The sequence below is a fragment of the Balearica regulorum genome, chromosome 17, assembly GCF_011004875.1.
Source record: "Balearica regulorum gibbericeps isolate bBalReg1 chromosome 17, bBalReg1.pri, whole genome shotgun sequence".
Classification (NCBI taxonomy): Eukaryota; Metazoa; Chordata; class Aves; order Gruiformes; family Gruidae; genus Balearica; species Balearica regulorum.
In genome coordinates, this window is record NC_046200.1 from 7267156 (window position 1) to 7285954 (window position 18799).

Here is an 18799-nt window from a genome sequence, read left to right on the forward strand (position 1 = left end):
GGCAAGCTTTCCATTAAGCTGAACTCGCCTGGCAATTAATATGCAGTTTCCAAATCCGTTTGTTTGATCTGTTTGGCAGCTTAGTGCCTGCAGCCAGCTGGCCAGTTGGAGAGATTATAACTCTTGGCCAGTCAGCCAAGTTCCTAATGAAGATACTTCCTGATTGATTGGCCACCACCAGCAATGCACATTCCTACTTCAACAGATCAGACAAGGGATCATGGAGACACTGTTTAGTGGGGTTGAGGTAGTTTTGAAACTTTGAAGTCTTGAACTGTCTTTCAACCACTTTGCTGGATTTGATGCCCCTACCTCCCCAACCAGTGGTTTACTGTCACTTTGTATGGAGGGTTTGTAATATAGTACAAAGCAAGCTGGGTGAGCAAACCGCTTGGTGTAATGCTGAGTGTTCTCTGTAATCAAGGTCATTAAATAAATATTGCCATCATCCACCTAATAATTACGTCTTCAATTAACTTCTGATTAGAGAACTGGCTTTCTACGATTGTGAAGAATGTAATGAGATTAAAAACAATGGTGTTGATTGTTGCAAGTTTTGATCTTTCTAAACGTACATCCTTTAATGACCTTCAGCTGAATTGCCTCTGGAAGATTTACTAAAGATGTATGAAGGTGCCTTTGCAGAAAATTTTCACTGGCCCCAGCCAAAGCCTGACAGTGAAGATGATAGCAGTGAGGAAGGTAAATTACTTTTTGTTTAGAAGTTGTGCTGACTTACAATAATTTTATTTGTTCTTCAGGTCTCTGTTAAAAGACATTTTATACTAGGGGAAAACAAATATTGAATGAATCACATTTAAAATGTTTTTTATTTTTTAAGTGAAGAAGAATGTTATATACCAGAATGAATGGAAAGTACAGTGGCTTTCTTGCTAAGCATTTGAAATGTTCATTAGAAAAATTTGATTTATTCCTGTTATTACTAAATATTTTGGACAATGGTCTGTGAGAATTTCTTCCTTTTTTTTTTTCATTTCTCAGTTTATGAAAAGAGGGTAGTGATTTCCTGTCTTAAAGTCAAGATGTGTGAAATTCTCAGGAACAATAGTGAGCTACAGAAGAGCCTCTCTACACTGAATTAAACAGCACACTTCTTAGCTATCTATTATTACACAGTTACCATCTATTCTATAGTGAAGTGATGATAGAATTACATACTCGAGGATAGGTTTTAGGTAGTATGAGAGGACCTCCCTCGAAGTTGTGAAAAGCTAATGGTCGTGCTAGCCTAGCTAGTGTGAACATCCAGAACATGTATGTGATCCAGAGCTTAGACTGGTTTCATTTTAGCTTGACTAGGTTGAAAATCATAGAATTGTTTTTTTAAAAGTTAGCTGCATCCTTTTAGACCCTTGTGTAAATTCAAGCCGTCTCAATTCCTTCGTGTAACTGATAAGTTTATTTTAAATGCCAATGTAATTTTTCTCTCTCATAGAAATGGAAGACCATATCTCTGATAGGGAGAGTCCTCAGAAAGAAGTTGTCCTCATAGACTCCCTTCTCAGCATCGACCAGTACAAGGGTATAGACAGATCAAGCCCTCCAAAGAAGCATATGCGAGACATAGCAGAAGTTGCTGCTGCAGCAGAGATGCTGTTACCTAAAGGCAGCTCTAGGATAACAACAGCGGTAAGAGTCCCTATTTTCTGCTACTGTGTGTACTTACTTTTACATAAAGAATGCTTTTTTTCATGATTTCACAGATTTTAGCAATGATTTACAACAAATATTTTCTAGTTATTGAACTACAGAATGGTTATGCTTTATGTCATGCTCTGTGAATTTAACTCAGGAAAAAGTATTAAATCATTCACATTACAGGTGAAATACAATACTCCATCGCTACTGTATGGGCCTCTCAGAGAATATCAAAAGATTGGGCTTGATTGGCTAGCAAAGCTATACAGGAAGAATCTCAACGGCATTCTGGCAGATGAGGCTGGGCTTGGAAAAACCGTACAAATTATCGCCTTTTTTGCCCACTTGGCTTGTAATGAAGGTAAGGTCATTGGCCTAACAATTTTAGACAGGTGCTCAGCCAGCATTATCTTTGTAAATTGTAGCTTTGGATCACATTTTTTCTGGTGAACTGTATCAGACTTTAGTTAATGCACAGAGTAAGGTTATGTCAGAAAAACTTTCTTAGATTGTGTGACATAGGGGTGCCGTGTTATCAAGTATACTCTTTGATTGATCTGCTGTTACCTTCTAGGTGATAAGATTCTTCTGAAGCCTAGTTTATTAGTATAAAAAAGCCTTACAAATTGTTTAATGACCAGATGGCCATAGATAGTTAAATTCAAGTAGTAAATATGAACAGTTGGACAAGTGTGTCTTGTATATCATCTCAGATAATACTAACAGTCATGTTGTACTCAGGACGGTTTAAGAATATAAGTGAGGCAAAGCTTCTTGTGGAGATAGTATCTCATATTCAAGCAGTTGATGTAGTTGAGGGAAAAATAGGTATTAGGTGCACAAGGAGTACTGGATGTCTGAAAACTAATAAAGAATAGATTAGTCATTGAGATACCTCTGATGTTATTTGGTCTCGCTTTTAATGATGAATTTAGTGCACTGTACTTAAAAAAACAGGGGAGAATATAAGGCATGTGAATTGTCTCTTTCTACTGCTAACTCCTATGTTTCCACTTCTGTAGGTAATTGGGGCCCTCACCTTGTTGTAGTACGGAGCTGTAACATACTGAAATGGGAGCTGGAATTGAAACGCTGGTGTCCAGGGTTGAAAATACTTCTCTACTTTGGCAGCCAAAGGGAACTTAGGGCAAAAAGACAGGTACTGTATTTTGCAACTCTTACGCTGTTGCATTTAGCATTTTAGATGGTAAGACTCTTCCTTTAACCTGCATTTATCTGTATGTTCCTTACATCCTGATGGGATATGAGAAGTTTTTAACACTGCAAGTAGGTTTACAAAGAGATTCACATCTGACGGTTCTAGATTTTCAAAGGCAGTTTTGGTACTCCTTGGTATTGAGCGATACATGCAATACTTAACCTGCTTTCTGAACTGACTATAATTCAAAGGCCAAGACTGTCTTTTAGAATTCTTTTGGTCATAGCATCTTTCTGTTCTTAGTGAAGAAATAGCTGGTTTTAAGATACCTCAGAGTTATGCCTTAACTTTTCTGTATCATCCTCTCCTTTTCTGTAGGAATGGACAGAACCCAACAGCTTCAATGTGTGTATCACTTCCTACAAACAGCTGTTCAAAGGCCACCCAGCATTTATGAAAATGCGTTGGAAATACTTAATAGTAGATGAGATGCAACAAATAAAGAACATGACTGAGAAACACTGGGAGGCACTTTTCAGTCTCCGCAGGTATGGAGCAGAGAACTGTTTTCCTGCTGGCAGTGAGTTTTTCTCTTTTTGTGTCACACAGTTCTCAACAGAAACTTGATTTGATCTGCCCAAACTCCTGCTCAGTATGCACCTACAGAGGTGCCTGTAGCTGAAACAATCAGGATTCATGCTCAGGATCTTTTTGTTGCCTCTATTTTAACACTGTAATTCTTCTTTACTGATACTCTGTGCTCCCAAACAGATCTCCTTGTATGTTCTGATACTTTGCAGTGAGGAAGCTAGTTTGGTGGTTTCTTCAAGATTGAAAAGATAATTTATCCTAGATTTAATTTTATTAGCACTATTTCTTCTGAGTATCTGACAAACCTAAAGCTACAGTAAACAGCATTTGAATATTGGTGTCCTTTTCATAATGATGCTAGCTAAATGCTGTATCAGTTAAAAACTTTCTTTTATTATTCACAGCCAGCATCGTTTGCTTCTGATAGACACTCCTTTGCATAATACATTGATGGAGTTGTGGACCATGGTACATTTTCTGATTCCGGGAATTTCCAGACCGTATCTAGATTTTCCAGTAAAAGCAGCTAATGAGGAGAACCAAGATTATTGCCATAAACTGGTCATCAGGTTACACAGAGTATGTTGTCATTTTTTCTCATCTGTCCTACTACAGTAGTTAAGCTGCTGGGGCGGGGGGGGGGGAAGAAGGGAAAAGATGTGGTTCACCTCGAAGTTTCTGACCTTTCTTAACACTTTGTACAGTTCAGACAGAGTCCTGCTGAAAGCAGGGGTGTCTGCTACCAGAATAGTATGGAGATTTATTTTTAAAAATAATACAAGGCTCAGTTTTTGAAGCATAACATGCAGAAATTAAAAAACAAATTAATGCCTATACAACTGTATGAATAGTGATATGATTATATATGGCATATGAGGTTTATCACATCAAATGTGCTAGGTGTGAATACGTTTAGCTTCCTGTTGTAAAACTGCATCTTTGAAGTGAGAATTTTTTTCCCCCTTGATTATGAAATGTTTCAGATGATTCAGCCATTTATTTTGCGAAGATCAAAGAGAGACGTTGAAAAGCAGCTAACAAAGAAATATGAACATGTGCTAAAGTGTCGTCTTTCTAGTCGACAAAAAGCTATGTATGAAGATGTCATATTACAACCAGGGTAAGCAGTTAAAACAGTAAATAAAAAATGCTGTTGGTTTTGGTGCTTAAGCAAGATGATAAATGATTGTCACAGTTGGAAGTGTTAGTGTTTTTCTGAAATTCTCTGTTATGACCAGTGAATAGAACGTGATTACATTGTAAACTAAAATTACAGGCAGGTGATCCTACGGGCCTAATGGAAAACAAACCTTTACCTCTGGAACCTAAAAATCAAGTCATAATGGTCAGGTTTGCTGCTTTGTTTTAAGATTTGTCTCTAATGAGTGGTTCTTTATTCCTTAAAGCCCAAAGTGTTTATCCTCACACCTACTGATTTACCTGTGCTGGTAAATATCAAGTGGTTATTGATAGGTGGAGGGATGAAACAGAAGCGAAGCAGATAGAGGATAGGGAGCTAGTCGTATCTGACTGTATGGTAGCACTGGTCCTTAAGTTTCATGTTTCCACATTTGCATTTGGTACAGTGCTACTTAAAATGCTCTAGAAAGACCTAGGTAAAATCTAAGCTTGTTTTAAGTCTTTTGTATAATATACTGCATTACACATTCTCACCTTGCTGATTTAGGGACATCTCCATGAAAGCCATACTTACATTAATATATTTCTGTATAAATTATTTGGTAGAACCCAAGAAGCCCTCAAAAGTGGACACTTCATCAGTGTCTTGCATGTCCTGATGCAGCTGCAACGGATTTGTAATCACCCTGATCTGATAAACCCCCGGCTTTCAAGTACTTCTTATGTATCGGAAACACTGGAATACAGAACTGCCTCTCTTGTACTGAGTGCCCTAGAAAGGGATATTTGGAAGGTGAGCAGAAAAGTAAACTGTTTTTTTCTCTCTTAGTGCCCTCATAGAATTTCAGTACTTAATGTTGTTTTTTTAGACATGCACTATTCCATAGCTGTGCCTACCAAGTGCATACTTGCTGTATCTCCTTTTTGTCATAGTAGTTTGAGCTTTTCAAGTGTCTTATAGTCAGTAATTTTTCACGAACTACTTTGTCAAAGAGAAATTAGCTTTGCTTTCATCATACTCATGTTTGCAGGAATTTTGCAACACTGAAAACACTCTGGGTAGGACAGTGCTTATTTACAGCATTCTGTAATTTTCTTTCTGCTTTCAGTAGCTAAAGGAGAGCAAGACTTACTTTTTTTAACGTAAGAGTGAACACTGATTCAATGACTAAATTAGTACACTTCTGTCAATCCATTTGAAGTGCTGCTGTTTGTGTTACCATTAACGACGTGATCCCCCTCTTTGAGTAAATGACAGGAAATAGTTGCATTAGAGAGAAGTATGAGTAATGAAGCAGATGAGATGATTCTTTTGATGGATCTTATTTCCATCTTTCATATTTTTCTACTCCTCAGTTATATGTGTGCCTTTATAGTTTGGCGTTTGAGCTCAATAGTTAACAAACACCTCCTAAGGGTTCGACTTAATTCTTTGGAAATGGTGGTTTATGAAGAATTGTTAACTGTGCCTTTCTTTTATTTGCAAAGCTGGCAAATGATTTCAGTTCTTTTTCTTCCGATGCTGATGCTTAAAATGGGACTGTCAGCTTAAGATGTATTTCCAAGGTTTCTAGACAGTTTTGGCTAATAATTAATGGTTTACTTTTTAAACTTAGAGCATTTATTTGAAGATAAAAAGTAAAATACAGAAAGTGAATTCAGCATAGAACATAGAAAGGACTTTACTGTTCAGGTTGTCACATAAACCTTATTTTACAATTTCCCTAGGAATCAGACCTGTCTCTCTTTGATCTTATTGGAATGGAAGACAAAATGACTCACTATGAAGCACAAATGTTGCCAAAACAAAAGGTTACTAGAAAGTTGATTGAAGAAATCTACAGCTCCCCTCCACCACCAGCTAGGCCCAATCCAGTGAAGCTGAAACCAAGCAGGTATGTACAACTGCTCTCTCCTTTTAAACTAGAATTACAGGAAGAAAATGTAGTTCTGTTGCTGTGTTTACAGAGTTCTGTCTGCATCTCTGGTAATGTGATTCACACAAAACATCCGACTTGACTTTGCACTTTATTATTCTGTTGCTTTCTTGTTTTCCCTTGAAAATAAAGATTCTATTTTAATAGTTTTTTTATGGCATACAATTCCGTTTGAAGTTTGTTTATGGATTTCCCATAGTTTTTACTTCACCAGCAGATGAATTTTATTCTTGGGGGTCCTTGTTTATGGGAAGGGAGTGTTGGTTTGCAAAATTACCATGGAGATAATTCTTCAAGACTAAGCTGGGCCTACATTGTTAGCTGTGCTTGCAGTGTTATAAGAGACATATGAAGTTTTATAGCAGTAGATTTTGTAAAAGTATTTCTCTCCTAGTGAAATAGTGATCTCAAAGTAATGTAGAACTGTTTTTCTGATGCAGAGGAGCTGCCTGACGACCTGCCGGCATGTTGATGTCTCTCTCGAAATGATACAAGAGTCCATTCTTTTTCCAGATATCAGGCTAGACTGTTTAAGCTGTTTGCTGTAATTCTGATGCATCCTGCATTAAATTGGATGCGTGGAAATGAAAGTTTTCTTCTTTCTCGGACTCAGCAAAATGACTTTATAGAGTGTCCACATGTGAAGTTTGCTGAAGTGCTGAGTCTTGCCAGCTTCAGCTATCTGTGAGAAAGGGATTAGCATCTGATGTGATCAGTTTATACTTTCCTTGGGTGATAGAGTTTGTTTTTAAAGGCCAAACTGTGATCTTCCTATGGACTTCGAGTTGTCATATTCTTTTCAGGTTGTTTCAACCTGTTCAGTACGGTCAGAAACCTGAGGGCAGGACTGTAGTTTTCCCAAGCACTCAAATACAACGCACTGTGACCACAGCAACGGTAACTCAACAGGGACAAGTACGAGGAAGGTCACCCATAGCTACGGTGTCTTCAAATCCAGGTAAGAGAGTTAACGCTAGGTTGGTTACCTGAACCTTTGCATAGATGGATACAAGTTAGTCTGTTAATAGAAGTCCTTTTCCCTCTAGCTTAATGGTCTAGAATACTAATGGCTTAAAAATACCAACAGACTAATTGCCAGTAAATTTCCCCACTAGTTTCTACAGTATGATCTGCCAGTATAATGCAAAACTAAGCTTTGTGTAACCTAACTGTTAGCGTATGGAGTAAATATGGCACAGCTGGTATTTAAACCCCGATCATGTGTAATGTTTTGACAAAGATGGGAATTTACAGTGGTTTTTGTGTATTTATTTAACCTTTAAACAATGCTTTCCAAATATATAATGTTGTAAAAATAGGATGGAGTAAAAGGTGTGGATAGCAATCCCAGTCTGTAAGGACAAACCATTCCTGTAGCCATTTTAATATCCTGTTGGCAGGTTTCTTTTTAATGCAGGTTGTTTAAAAGAGTGGAGTTAAAACCTCTAACAGCTTGCACAAACCACCCTTATTGATTGCAGCCGCAGCAGCACAGTTTCAGACAACTCAGGCTTCCACCAGTGCTCCAAGACACCAGCCCGCAGCGACCTTCACCACAGCAACTAGCGCAGCCAACCCTGTGAAACCGCGGGGCCAGACCTCTGCGCCGGCCTCTCAGCTAGGCCAGGCCCAGCCACAGCCCCCCTCGCACACCATCCAACAGAGTGTGCTGCCTCAGAGGCTGGTACTGACCTCTCAGGCCCAGGCACGGTTGCCTAGTAAGTGGCCTCCCCTTTCAAGGTTTCTCCCACCTTTGTACTACAATGAGGTTAAGTTACTAGGCACCCTAAAATGTGTACAGAATCGTTGTTTTTTTTTCACTCTTCTGATTAGCCTTGCTCAGTATGTTGCTTATGACCAAGGAAAATCGAAAATTGGATAAGAAACAATAGAATTGCTGTGGACATACATTAGCGGTGTCAACTTAATCTCCTATTTCTGCATGTTTCTTCTGCTGGCAAGACTTCCTTCAGACCAAATGTTTTAGCTCTATCCTAATTACTCCTTTCATATTAAACACTAATCCATCTGCTAAAGGCCTCTCTCGCAGAGAGGAACGTCGCAACTGTTAGGCAGAGAAAAGCGATGAGGCTTTGCTTTAAGGTTGTATGTGCACTGCCTATTAGCATGTGTCTAGAGTACTGAGCACTGATGTATTAATTTTATCTCTGGGGTAATGCACTGCCTTTACAAAAGCTAAATTTTCACGCCAATATTTTCTCAATATTGTAAAATTTAATGCTTAAATGCCTCTAACCTTTTTGCATTTAAATCACAAAAAGCTTGGTCCTTGTCACGTTAAAGCTTTTTGGTTTGTCTAAGTGCAGATTGCTTAATATAGTCATGTTTCATCAGCAAATTTCAGGCCCTTTCAAATGTGTATTTACAGTGCCACACGTGTCAATAGTTTTGTCTCCTGCTTAAACCTTTCTTCATGCTCTTGAAAAGGCAGTGAAAATCACTTTAATGTCTATACTTGTTCTGTTACAAAGTGTCACATGAGTTTTCAGGTAGCTCTTGACTTTTTTGCTAATGAAAGTGATAACTTCTAAAATGTTGATGTTCTTACCCTTTAAACAATCAGCTTTCTTCCAGTTTGTCCAACAAATATAGAAAGCAATACCTGCTTAACTTTTATATGACACTTTTGATGCACTAAGTATAATTATGCATGGAAGGCGCTTCAGCACCAGTTTACTAACCAAAACCTAGAATTGTGAATATTGAACAACCTGCCTCCCACTTTGGTGATTTTTTAATGCCTGTTTCCCTCCTTAACAGGTGGTGAGGTAGTAAAAATAGCCCAGCTGGCTTCTATAGCAGGAGCACAAGGCAGAATCGCTCAGCCAGAGACCCCTGTAACACTGCAGTTCCAAGGGAACAAGTTCACTTTATCACATAGTCAACTCCGCCAGCTCACTGCAGGGCAACCCTTGCAGTTACAAGGTACTTCTTTCAAAACAGGGCGTTTTTCCACTATTGAGAATCCTCATGTTTTGATGTGGGCAGCACATTCCTTATTGCTACATGTTAAGGAGATTGTTCCATCTGCTGCTTGTACTGTTCTGCTCTGTTTTCTGTGTGAGACAGGGATAGCAGGGTAGCTCTGTTTTGAAAAATAAATGCATATCAAATGAAAGACATGACTACTTTATTTTTCTGTATTGTATTTCAAGATTTTATTTTTGAATTTGTTTTCATATGTATGCAATACAGCTAAAGTAAGGTGAGGCATTATTTCAGATAAACTCCCTGATGAGCAGAAACACAAAAACTGAGGGTATTCTTGTTTTGTTCTGAAATGGTGTAAATAATACTTCAAGATTGGCGTGCCTCTGAATTTTGACCCAACTATCACCCTGACCCAAAGGCTCTACCTACAATATATTTTGCTCTCAAATTTCCCTTGGTGGTGGTATGTGTGTTGCCAAATTCAGGAGAACCTGGAAATCTTGATTCTCTATGGCCAACAAAATAAATAGAGGGAACGCTAAGTAAGGATTTTTTGGTTGATTGGATTTCGTCCAAATACCATATAAAATACCTGGATTTAGAATGATACCCTGACAATGTGAAACTCCTCGTTAACTATGAAGACTTGGGTGTTTTCCTCCTATGGGATATTATGGAACTTTTAATCAGAATGGTGTAATTAACTTCTCTGGGAAGATTTAACATAGTTTGAAACAGTAATCATCGGTTTGTAACAGTAGTATCTTTTGCTAGAGAACACTTCTTACTCTTTTCCACTCTACCTAGCCTAATTTTTTTTTAAATCTTCCATTGCAGGAAGTGTTCTTCAGATTGTTTCAGCACCTGGTCAGCAATATTTGAGACCTCAGGGTCCGGTTGTTATGCAGACGGTTTCCCAAGCAGGAACTGTTCAGAATGCTCTGAATGCTTTAGGAAACCAGCATCAAGCAGGTGTCCCAACTTCCACAGCAGTCACACAGCAAGGTAGGTTTTCTAGCCTGAAGAAACGTCTCTATCTAAACATTCAGTAACTAAAATTACATTGATCTCTAACTCCAAATTGTTATAGGTCGTAATTCTGTAAGTTGAGTTCAGAAGCAGGTAAGCTATGAAGCAAATCCTTTTTGATTTGTACATGTTGTGTACTGGAGTTTTAGGTAATTTTTTAGTAAAAACGTGGAGAGCTTGAAACTGTATTAAATATATAGAAATATTTTTACCGGTTATGTCTTAGGTCAGATTTTTGTGGGAAGAAATGAGTTTGAAATACTTTCAAAGAAAGACCAGGGTGATTGTTTTTTATACTGACAGAGAATGTCCAGCAATTCTCTCTGGTTTTCCACATTGATTTTGCTTTTATCTAATTTTCTTTGCTTCTCTGTCTAATCAAGCTACTGTTTTCCCTTTCAATCTGCAAATACCACTTAGATATTTGGTGCCTTGCTGCGAATGTGATCAGTTCCTTGCTTAAAATCACAATCAAGATACCGATCAAAAAACAGTAGAGAAATTGCTGTCTAGGATGCATTTACAACAAAACAGCAGATCATTAAATGATGATAAAAGCAATGCTAGGAGTTTGTTCCCTGGAAATGGCCATCTGCCATAATTTTCTCTGGATATAAACCATTCCCTCAAAACAGACTGTTTACTGCTCCTTTCTGATCTATTAATGTGCCCTTGAAGTTTGTATTTTGACTTTCTGAAGAGTAAATGTCTTATAAAAAGGGGAGAGGAAGCTTCAAAAGTCTCCCAGTTGTTGGGAGGTAAAGGATTTCTGTCATAGTTTGGAAGATCTGTGGCTCAAATGTTTCACCCTCCAGCTCTGATTACATTACAGATACTCCTAATGTGGCCACAGTTCAGAATGAAAATGGATGTCAGATTTCTACAAAAACTCATGCATCTTACTACTTTCTTGATGGTAAAAAGAGAGCTCTGTTAAAAGCAGTAATAACTAAAGTGCTGTTTCCAATTGATAAAAATGACATTATTAATTTTGCTGTTCATCTTTGGAGGAAGACGTAAAGCCTGTTGAAAATACTTATTTTTACTCTGAATTTTGGATAAAATACCAAATAAATTCCATTGCTTTTGGTGATTGGAAACTATAATTGCTGGGGTCACGTGTAGCTGTGTAGTAAAATTAGATTTATACCGGTTTTCTGTATTAGCTTGTTCGTAATAAAAATGTGGAAAGGCAAAGCTTACACCTCTGCATACTCCTCAGAGTCTGTTATTCTTAATGCAAGTGCTAGCGCTTGCTTGTTAACTTGAATGCAATTCTTCATGAGTGCATTGACTCACTACTAAATACAATTTCACACTGACTAGTGGTGGGTTGTGCTGCTTTTCTAGTACAAATAATCAGCGCTGATGAGCAATGCATTCTGGCTGAGACAGAAACCTGTGTATCCAATCAAGAAAATAACTGCTACAGTGTCTGTAGTCTGCTGGTACATGAAGGGTATTACTGTATTACTTGTGTGCAATGTTCATAGAGTTTAGTTAGGTGTCTGGGAAAACATCTGCTAGCAGTTCAATTTACAAGAATGCTACTGTGAGATTCCATCATATAGTTTCATCAATTTGTAGATATACTGAATTCGTATGTTTTCTGAAAAAGGTCATTTAAGATAAATTAGAACAATCTTGTCCTGATTGAGAGTATAACTTCTAAATGTTAATACCCGTTGCACTACACATGACATTTGAATAAACTAGGAATGCAGCAGGTCTTTGTGCAAAGCAAAGTAAAATTCCATTGATCTATCTTGAATTTTTGTGAAAAAGAGTTAATGTAACTATCTGTCAGATATTTGATGTGTAACAAAGTACAAATTTGCAATAACCAATGGACACTTAGCCTAAACATTTGTCTGCAATTACGATGTGTTACAGCTATGAAATGTCTACTTATTGAAAATAATAAATGAGACCAATCTTCAGAAGAATAAATGTATAAACACAAGGTTTATCCTCAGTTTGTATTCCAGGTAGAACTGCAGTTACTAATTTGTCCTCTGGTGACATAGGAGCAGCATTAAAACCAGCACCTACACACGGACAACTGCAGGTACTTAATTTTTATTTTGTTATGGAAAAACAACTTTTCAGGTTTAATACTAAGTCCCTGTAATAGTTGGAAGCTATAATTTACAACACTGGAGTTAATTAGGAACTTTGATGATTACAGATTAGGTAAAAAACCTCAACTTTTTCAGTGTTTCAGGTTGACAGATCTGATGCATTTTCATCTGTAATCCATAGTTTAAAATAAATTCTGGTGTATAAAAGCAGCTAACAGCTTTCTTGTGCTGCGCTAGCAGACAGGTTCTTATGACTAATATACCATAATGATGTAGTAATGCATGAATATAGGAATTTTAAGAGTTTCTGTGTGTTTTGAACACAAAGGCAATTGGGCAAATTCTTATAGATTTCTAATCTTAATAGGTTTTTAGAAAAGATACTCAAGCAACCTATAAAGTGTAGGGAAACACCAAGTATAAGTTAAACTATGCAAGAACCTGCACCTTATCAATATTAATGTGTTAATTGAAATGTCCCAAATATAAATGATTAATTTTGTTTTATTTCCAAGACTATGAAAATGTACTTTTAAAAAAAGCAAGAAAATACTAAACTAAGATGGAATTGACTCTTCAATATGAATTGAATTTAGCCATAGTCTTCAAGTTTTATCTGAAATTTACACTTTTTGTGATTGGTCTAAGTAGTTGTTATAATCTGGGATGTTGGTGGTATAAAACACACAGTACTCTGATCCCAATAGCTTCATTCTAAAGAGACTCAAATTCCTAAGTGATTGTGATGAGCTGCAATTTTTTTTTTTTTCAACTTTTCTTGGCAAAGGAAACGTATGAAGAAAAGAACCGGCTTTTGAAGGAGCGCCTGGACAGAATATTTTCTGGCAATGAGCGCCGTTGTTCACGGGCCCCAATGTACGGCAGTGACTTGCTGAGTGTTTGTTCTTTGACTGGTGAAAGAAAGCCCTCTCAGATGTCTTCCAGTGAGGACAACAGTTGGAGGTGGGCTGGCTTTGTGAACTGTTGCCTTTCTTCAAGTGCCTCTGGAGGCCCAAGTAACCCATTGCGAGAAATGATCCTGACTTTGGTTCAGCAACAAGAATCTCTAAAGGATGTTGTTAACAGGTAATGTGTGACTCTGCCTTGTAAACCTTTACCACATTAGTTATTTCTTAAATGCTCCTTTTCAAAAAAGCTCTAAAACCTTGTTTCTGTTCATGAGCTTGTTTGATTTAGACTCATTTATTTAGCAGTAAGTGATGTGCAGTATGAACAAAAAAATAGCAGTCACTTTTGTTTCTTTTAGGGTCTTTATAATAAGAGTTTTCAGTGCCTCATTCCTAATTTCAAGCCCAAATTCAGCTGACCATACTTCAGCTTACATTCTTATGCTTTGGATTTACTTCTGAGTAGGTACCTCTTGGAGCCAACCAACAAGAGTTAAGACAAAGAGACATAGGCAGAAGCTTCTGTTGAGCTAAAGCTGACATTTAGTGGATTATGTGCAGAGCAGTAGCTGCAGTTTTCTAGAAATGTGAAATGCAATTAGAAGTCCTCAAACCTTTTTGAATTGCTTTTAGTAAATTTGATATGATGGGTGTTTCTTCACTGTGTGTGAGCTCCAGTGACTGAATACAGTGGTCACAGTGCAAATGCCTTAACAGAAGCTATCATCAAAGCAGACAAAAAGATAAAGGGAGAATATTAGCACTTTGAAGGTACACAGCACTTACTAAGTCACTTTAATGAAGTGGTTAGATAAGTGTAAAATTATGTGGTTGACAGGCTGAAAATTATTGCTGCAGATGATAATTTTGTATGTTACTTCTTAAACCGGTATTCCCTTGTTTTACTGCTTTCCACAGGGCTCTCTTTGTATTGCCAGCTGCAGTTGCTGCTCCCCCATGTTTGTATGTAGCAAATCCCCCCCCTTCCTACAGTCACAGATTGAAACTCCTTAAGCACAGTCTTAAGCAGAAGGCAGCTCCACACTTGCATCAGTTGCAAAGGATTACAACTCCTCACTTGCTACAGTTCCCTGACCTCCGGCTGGTGCAGTATGACTCAGGTAAAGGGGAACATTTGGTCACAATATTTCAGTAATTTACTGTTTCACAGGAATGGAATGTCTATATAAAACAATTATTGGTTTTCTTGTTTGAAATGCAGGAAAATTAGAAGCTCTTGCTGTCTTGCTTCAAAAGTTGAAATCTGAAGGGCGCCGTGTGCTGATTTTGTCACAGATGATTCTGATGTTGGACATACTGGAATTGTTCCTGAATTTCCATTTCCTCACATTTGTGAGGATTGATGAATATGCTAACCATGAACAACGGCAGGTAGGTTTGCCCTAAAGGTTGTCCACTGGCACAGCAGTATGTGCTGCTCAGGCTTTTATACCCTACAGCAGGGAAAGGAGATGTGCCTCGTTTCTTACTCATTTTGAAACACTTGAGTTGTTTTTGTCTGTTTTTTATTAGGCTATAGTGTATTTGGTTTGGTATTTTACTTTGGTGTATGGTTTATTTACTCCTTGCTTTTTTTTCCATTTATGTAGGAGCTGATGAAAATTTTTAACAGAGACAAGCGCATTTTCTGTGCCATCCTTTCCTCTCACAGTCGTTCCACTGGAGTCAATTTGGTTGAGGCAGACACCGTTGTGTTCTATGACAATGATCTAAACCCGGTGATGGATGCAAAAGCTCAGGAATGGTGTGACAGAATTGGAAGATGTAAAGATATCCATATATACAGGTGACGGTCAAGGTCAACGACCGCTCTTTAACATACTTCAATGTAAGGTTAATTCAGACAGTGCTGTTCTGTATGATCTGAAATAAAGTGGAAACAGTGCTGAAAACTTCACCTCACTTCAATAAAAAAGATGCCAGGATATCATGAAAATGTGGTCTTTCTTAACACGAAATGTAATTAATGAATCATACTTACATGGGTTTTGTCTGTTAGTTTACATGGAATATTTTAAGTGAGGTGTTTTTTGAATTTTTTAAAATTTTGTTTTAAATTACACTAATTGTTAAAAGAAAATAGAGGTGGGAGTATGTGTTTTGTTCTGGGCCTGTACTAGCACTAAAAAACCCCCCACAAACCACCACATTTTAAAAGTTCAGTGTTATTCTCTAAGGGCAATTTCTGTTTTTGTTTCTGAAAGCTGTTTTGGAAATGACTCATCAAATTTCTATTCTTTTCTTTTTCCTTTTTTTTTTTAGGCTTGTCAGTGGTAATTCTGTAGAAGAGAAGCTTTTGAAAAATGGCACAAAGGACTTGATCAGAGAAGTAGCTGCTCAGGGAAATGACTATTCAATGGCCTTTTTAACACAGGTAAGTTAATATTCAAAATAAGTTCAAACACCTGTGGCAGTGTTTAATAAATTCAAACATCTGTGTTGGAGTGTTTAATAACAGTTTAGTATAAATCTGTTTGTGCTAGAATTAATAGGTAAGCATATTAGATTTCGTGATTGCTTGAACTTAGATGTTAGGACCACATTCTCTCAAATACCGTCTGTCCGCTTTTGTTCCATTACTTGCATAGTAATGCACAGGCATCACCTATGTGACTTAATGGATTCTGGTTTCTTGCACCCTGCTGCAAAATTCTCCAGAGCTTGTAAGGATGAAGGTTTTGACAACTTTGAAACATGAAATATAAAGCTTGGTATTTAGTGAGGTAGGCTCTCAATTGCTGCTCTGAAGATGCAAAGACAGCAGCTGCCCTGCTGAAGCTAGTCTGTCCCCTCTTGCACTCCCTATGTGGTGGTGCAGGATGAGACTGTGTATTTCTGACTTTCCTGTATACAAACTGTTAACACTTTTATTCTACTCTGTCCTGCAGGAGAAAGTTACAGAAGGGAAAACATAATTTTCCAGAAATAATAGATAGAGGTTTATTGTTCCTTTAGTCAGTCCATAGTTTATAAGGTCACTTGAATGTGAGCTAATTCAACATTATACAAAAAAAAAGAATGGTCCTGAAATCTGAATGTACTTCTCTCTTTTTTTTTTTTTCTTTCTTCTACTTACTAAGCAAACGATTCAGGAATTGTTTGAGGTTCATTCTCCTATGGAGGATTCTGGATTTAGAGTGAAAGCAGAAGAATTTGTAGTACTTTCTCAAGAGCCCTCTCCAGCAGAAAATATTTCACCTAAAGTTGCAAGACCATTCATAGAGGTAATTATTAACACATACATTAAAAATACAGCTGTGCAACATTAAAATTAAACAGCTGCCTTATCTTTCTTTATTTGTGTACATTCTGTCAATCTCTCTTCCTGGTAGTTTTATGTTGTTTTGTCATTTTCCTTGTAACAAAACTTCCAAAAGCCCACAGTTGTTAACTGTCTGGGGACTGTTTCTCTTGCCTCAGCAGAGACTCATTCCAGAAATTTGTTTTGGATTTCAGTGGACTTTTTATGGGGTCTCTTTCCATTTTTTTGAAGTCTTCATTATTTTTAAAATATGTCTTTCTGAAAGGCCCTCAACAGTATTGAACAAGAGGATGAGGAGTCAAGTGACTGCGTACAAGAAATAGGACCTGAGTCAAGCATTGAACCTTTAATCACAGAGCTCTACGAGGCAAAATACAATGAAGAGCCCTCACAGCTGCAGGAGTTAGTTGCTGTTGTGGATCAGGTGCCATGACTTTCCATGAATATTTGGTTAAGAAGTAATGTTTGTTCAAATATGTTGATTTCTTTGCAGTCTGGTCTTAAAGCAACTTTGTTGTCTATGGGATTGATACTCCCATTAAATGGATGAGAAATCTCCTGCTGCTTAAGATGTTAAGCCATCAGAGAGGGAGATTAGTTTTAAGGAGAGCTTTGATACGCTCTCCTTAGTTAACGTTTATTATCCTCAATACTAACTTTTTTTTTTTCCTTGATACATTCTCTTAGCTGACTCCAATAGAGAAGTATGCTTTGAATTATTTAGAGCTCTTCCATGTTTCAGTTGATGACAATGAGCCACGGTTGAATGAGGTAAAACAACAAATCTTTCTTTGCCATGTTGTTCTGTCACAGTATGTACAAGCAGGTTTATATTTTCAATGTGAAGTGGAATATATTGTAGGCACTTCTGTGATCTTCTCTTGCTATACTTTATGAACAGTGGAATGCCTTAGAGAGCTTATTATTTGGGGATTCTCTTGGTTTAAGCAGGTGTCAGTTCTTAATTTCTTTTTTATAAAACGGGAATGACATTCTTCAGCACAGCTCAGCAAATATTTGCTGTACTCCACTGGTAGCGGGGGAAAAAAGTCATTAATTTCAGTGAGCCTGTTTATTTGGGTAAAGGAGCTGTGTTCTGGTTGTCTTGGTTGTTTAACTGAAATTCTGAGTTTGCTTTATTTCGAGGGTTTAAAGACCCTCAGCAGAGACCAAAAAATCTCTTCTAAATGATTGTGAAAGTATCTGTTAGGAAATTGCTTTAAGATTTCTGTGCCTGAAAATGCCAAAGTTTAAGGAGTTTGTCCATAAAAATACAAATCAATAACTTTTAGTCCAGTGTCTGTTACTGCATAAAATTTATAAGGATTCTGACTTTCATCTAGATGGAATTGAAAACTGCAAAGAAAGCATGGGAAGTCCAGCATATGAAGGAGTTAAAGGAAAAAGAGCAAAAGATGCTTTGGGAGGATGAAGAGGAACTACTGACGTACACTCGGGAGGATGCATACAACAAAGTAATTCTTGATTAGTCTTGTTTTTCTTAATAGTGTATTTCTTAACAGTTATTTTGAGAATACCTTTTCCTTCAGGGTTCAGTTGGATCATTTGAACTGTATTCTCTTTTTGCTGTGTAGGAATATGTCTATGAAGGTCCAGATGGGCAAACCGAAATAATGCCAGTAAGTAAAAGTAACACCAGGCAGCCTAAATAGGCTTTTTATTTTTTGAAACAGAAAGATCAGTGGAGAGTTAATGTTACAGTAACTACAAATTTTGTTCTGTGCAGCTTTGGACTCCCCCCACTCCACCTCAGGATGACAACGATATCTACATTGATTCTGTTATGTGCCTGATGTATGATACCACTCCTATTCCAGAATCAAAGTTGCCTCCAGTGTATGTCAGGAAGGAACGTAAACGACACAAAACAGATCCATCTGGTAAATGTTTGTTGAAAACTGTTCTGAGATTTATTGCTAAAATTTTAAAAAATTGGGATTTTTTCATACCTCCTACATGTATGGTCTAGTAAAGATCAAATTTGCAGGTTTGAAGACGTGAAAATTCTTGTCTCACCGTGGTGTTGAAGCACTAGAATC

At 37.4% G+C, this 18799-nt stretch overlaps 1 protein-coding gene across 15 annotated transcripts in view; it reads left to right on the forward strand.

Moving 5' to 3' along the window:
- Positions 1-18799, forward strand: part of LOC104641484 (E1A-binding protein p400) — a 51342-nt gene that overhangs the window by 17703 nt on the left and 14840 nt on the right. For 10 of the 15 annotated variants that reach the window (XM_075770147.1, XM_075770151.1, XM_075770139.1 and 7 more), the window contains 25 exons: positions 595-702; positions 1457-1650; positions 1843-2020; positions 2682-2818; positions 3197-3366; positions 3814-3988; positions 4393-4529; positions 5156-5342; positions 6278-6444; positions 7290-7444; positions 7968-8204; positions 9268-9432; positions 10276-10443; positions 12444-12535; positions 13336-13634; positions 14375-14577; positions 14679-14848; positions 15067-15263; positions 15740-15851; positions 16558-16701; positions 17005-17163; positions 17427-17510; positions 18083-18214; positions 18335-18379; positions 18487-18640. In XM_075770147.1, the coding sequence (XP_075626262.1) occupies positions 595-702; positions 1457-1650; positions 1843-2020; positions 2682-2818; positions 3197-3366; positions 3814-3988; positions 4393-4529; positions 5156-5342; positions 6278-6444; positions 7290-7444; positions 7968-8204; positions 9268-9432; positions 10276-10443; positions 12444-12535; positions 13336-13634; positions 14375-14577; positions 14679-14848; positions 15067-15263; positions 15740-15851; positions 16558-16701; positions 17005-17163; positions 17427-17510; positions 18083-18214; positions 18335-18379; positions 18487-18640 (3969 nt within the window). The remainder of the gene's footprint in view (positions 1-594; positions 703-1456; positions 1651-1842; positions 2021-2681; positions 2819-3196; positions 3367-3813; positions 3989-4392; positions 4530-5155; positions 5343-6277; positions 6445-7289; positions 7445-7967; positions 8205-9267; positions 9433-10275; positions 10444-12443; positions 12536-13335; positions 13635-14374; positions 14578-14678; positions 14849-15066; positions 15264-15739; positions 15852-16557; positions 16702-17004; positions 17164-17426; positions 17511-18082; positions 18215-18334; positions 18380-18486; positions 18641-18799) is intronic. The other 5 variants (XM_075770152.1, XM_075770149.1, XM_075770150.1 and 2 more) reach the window with 2 other exon arrangements.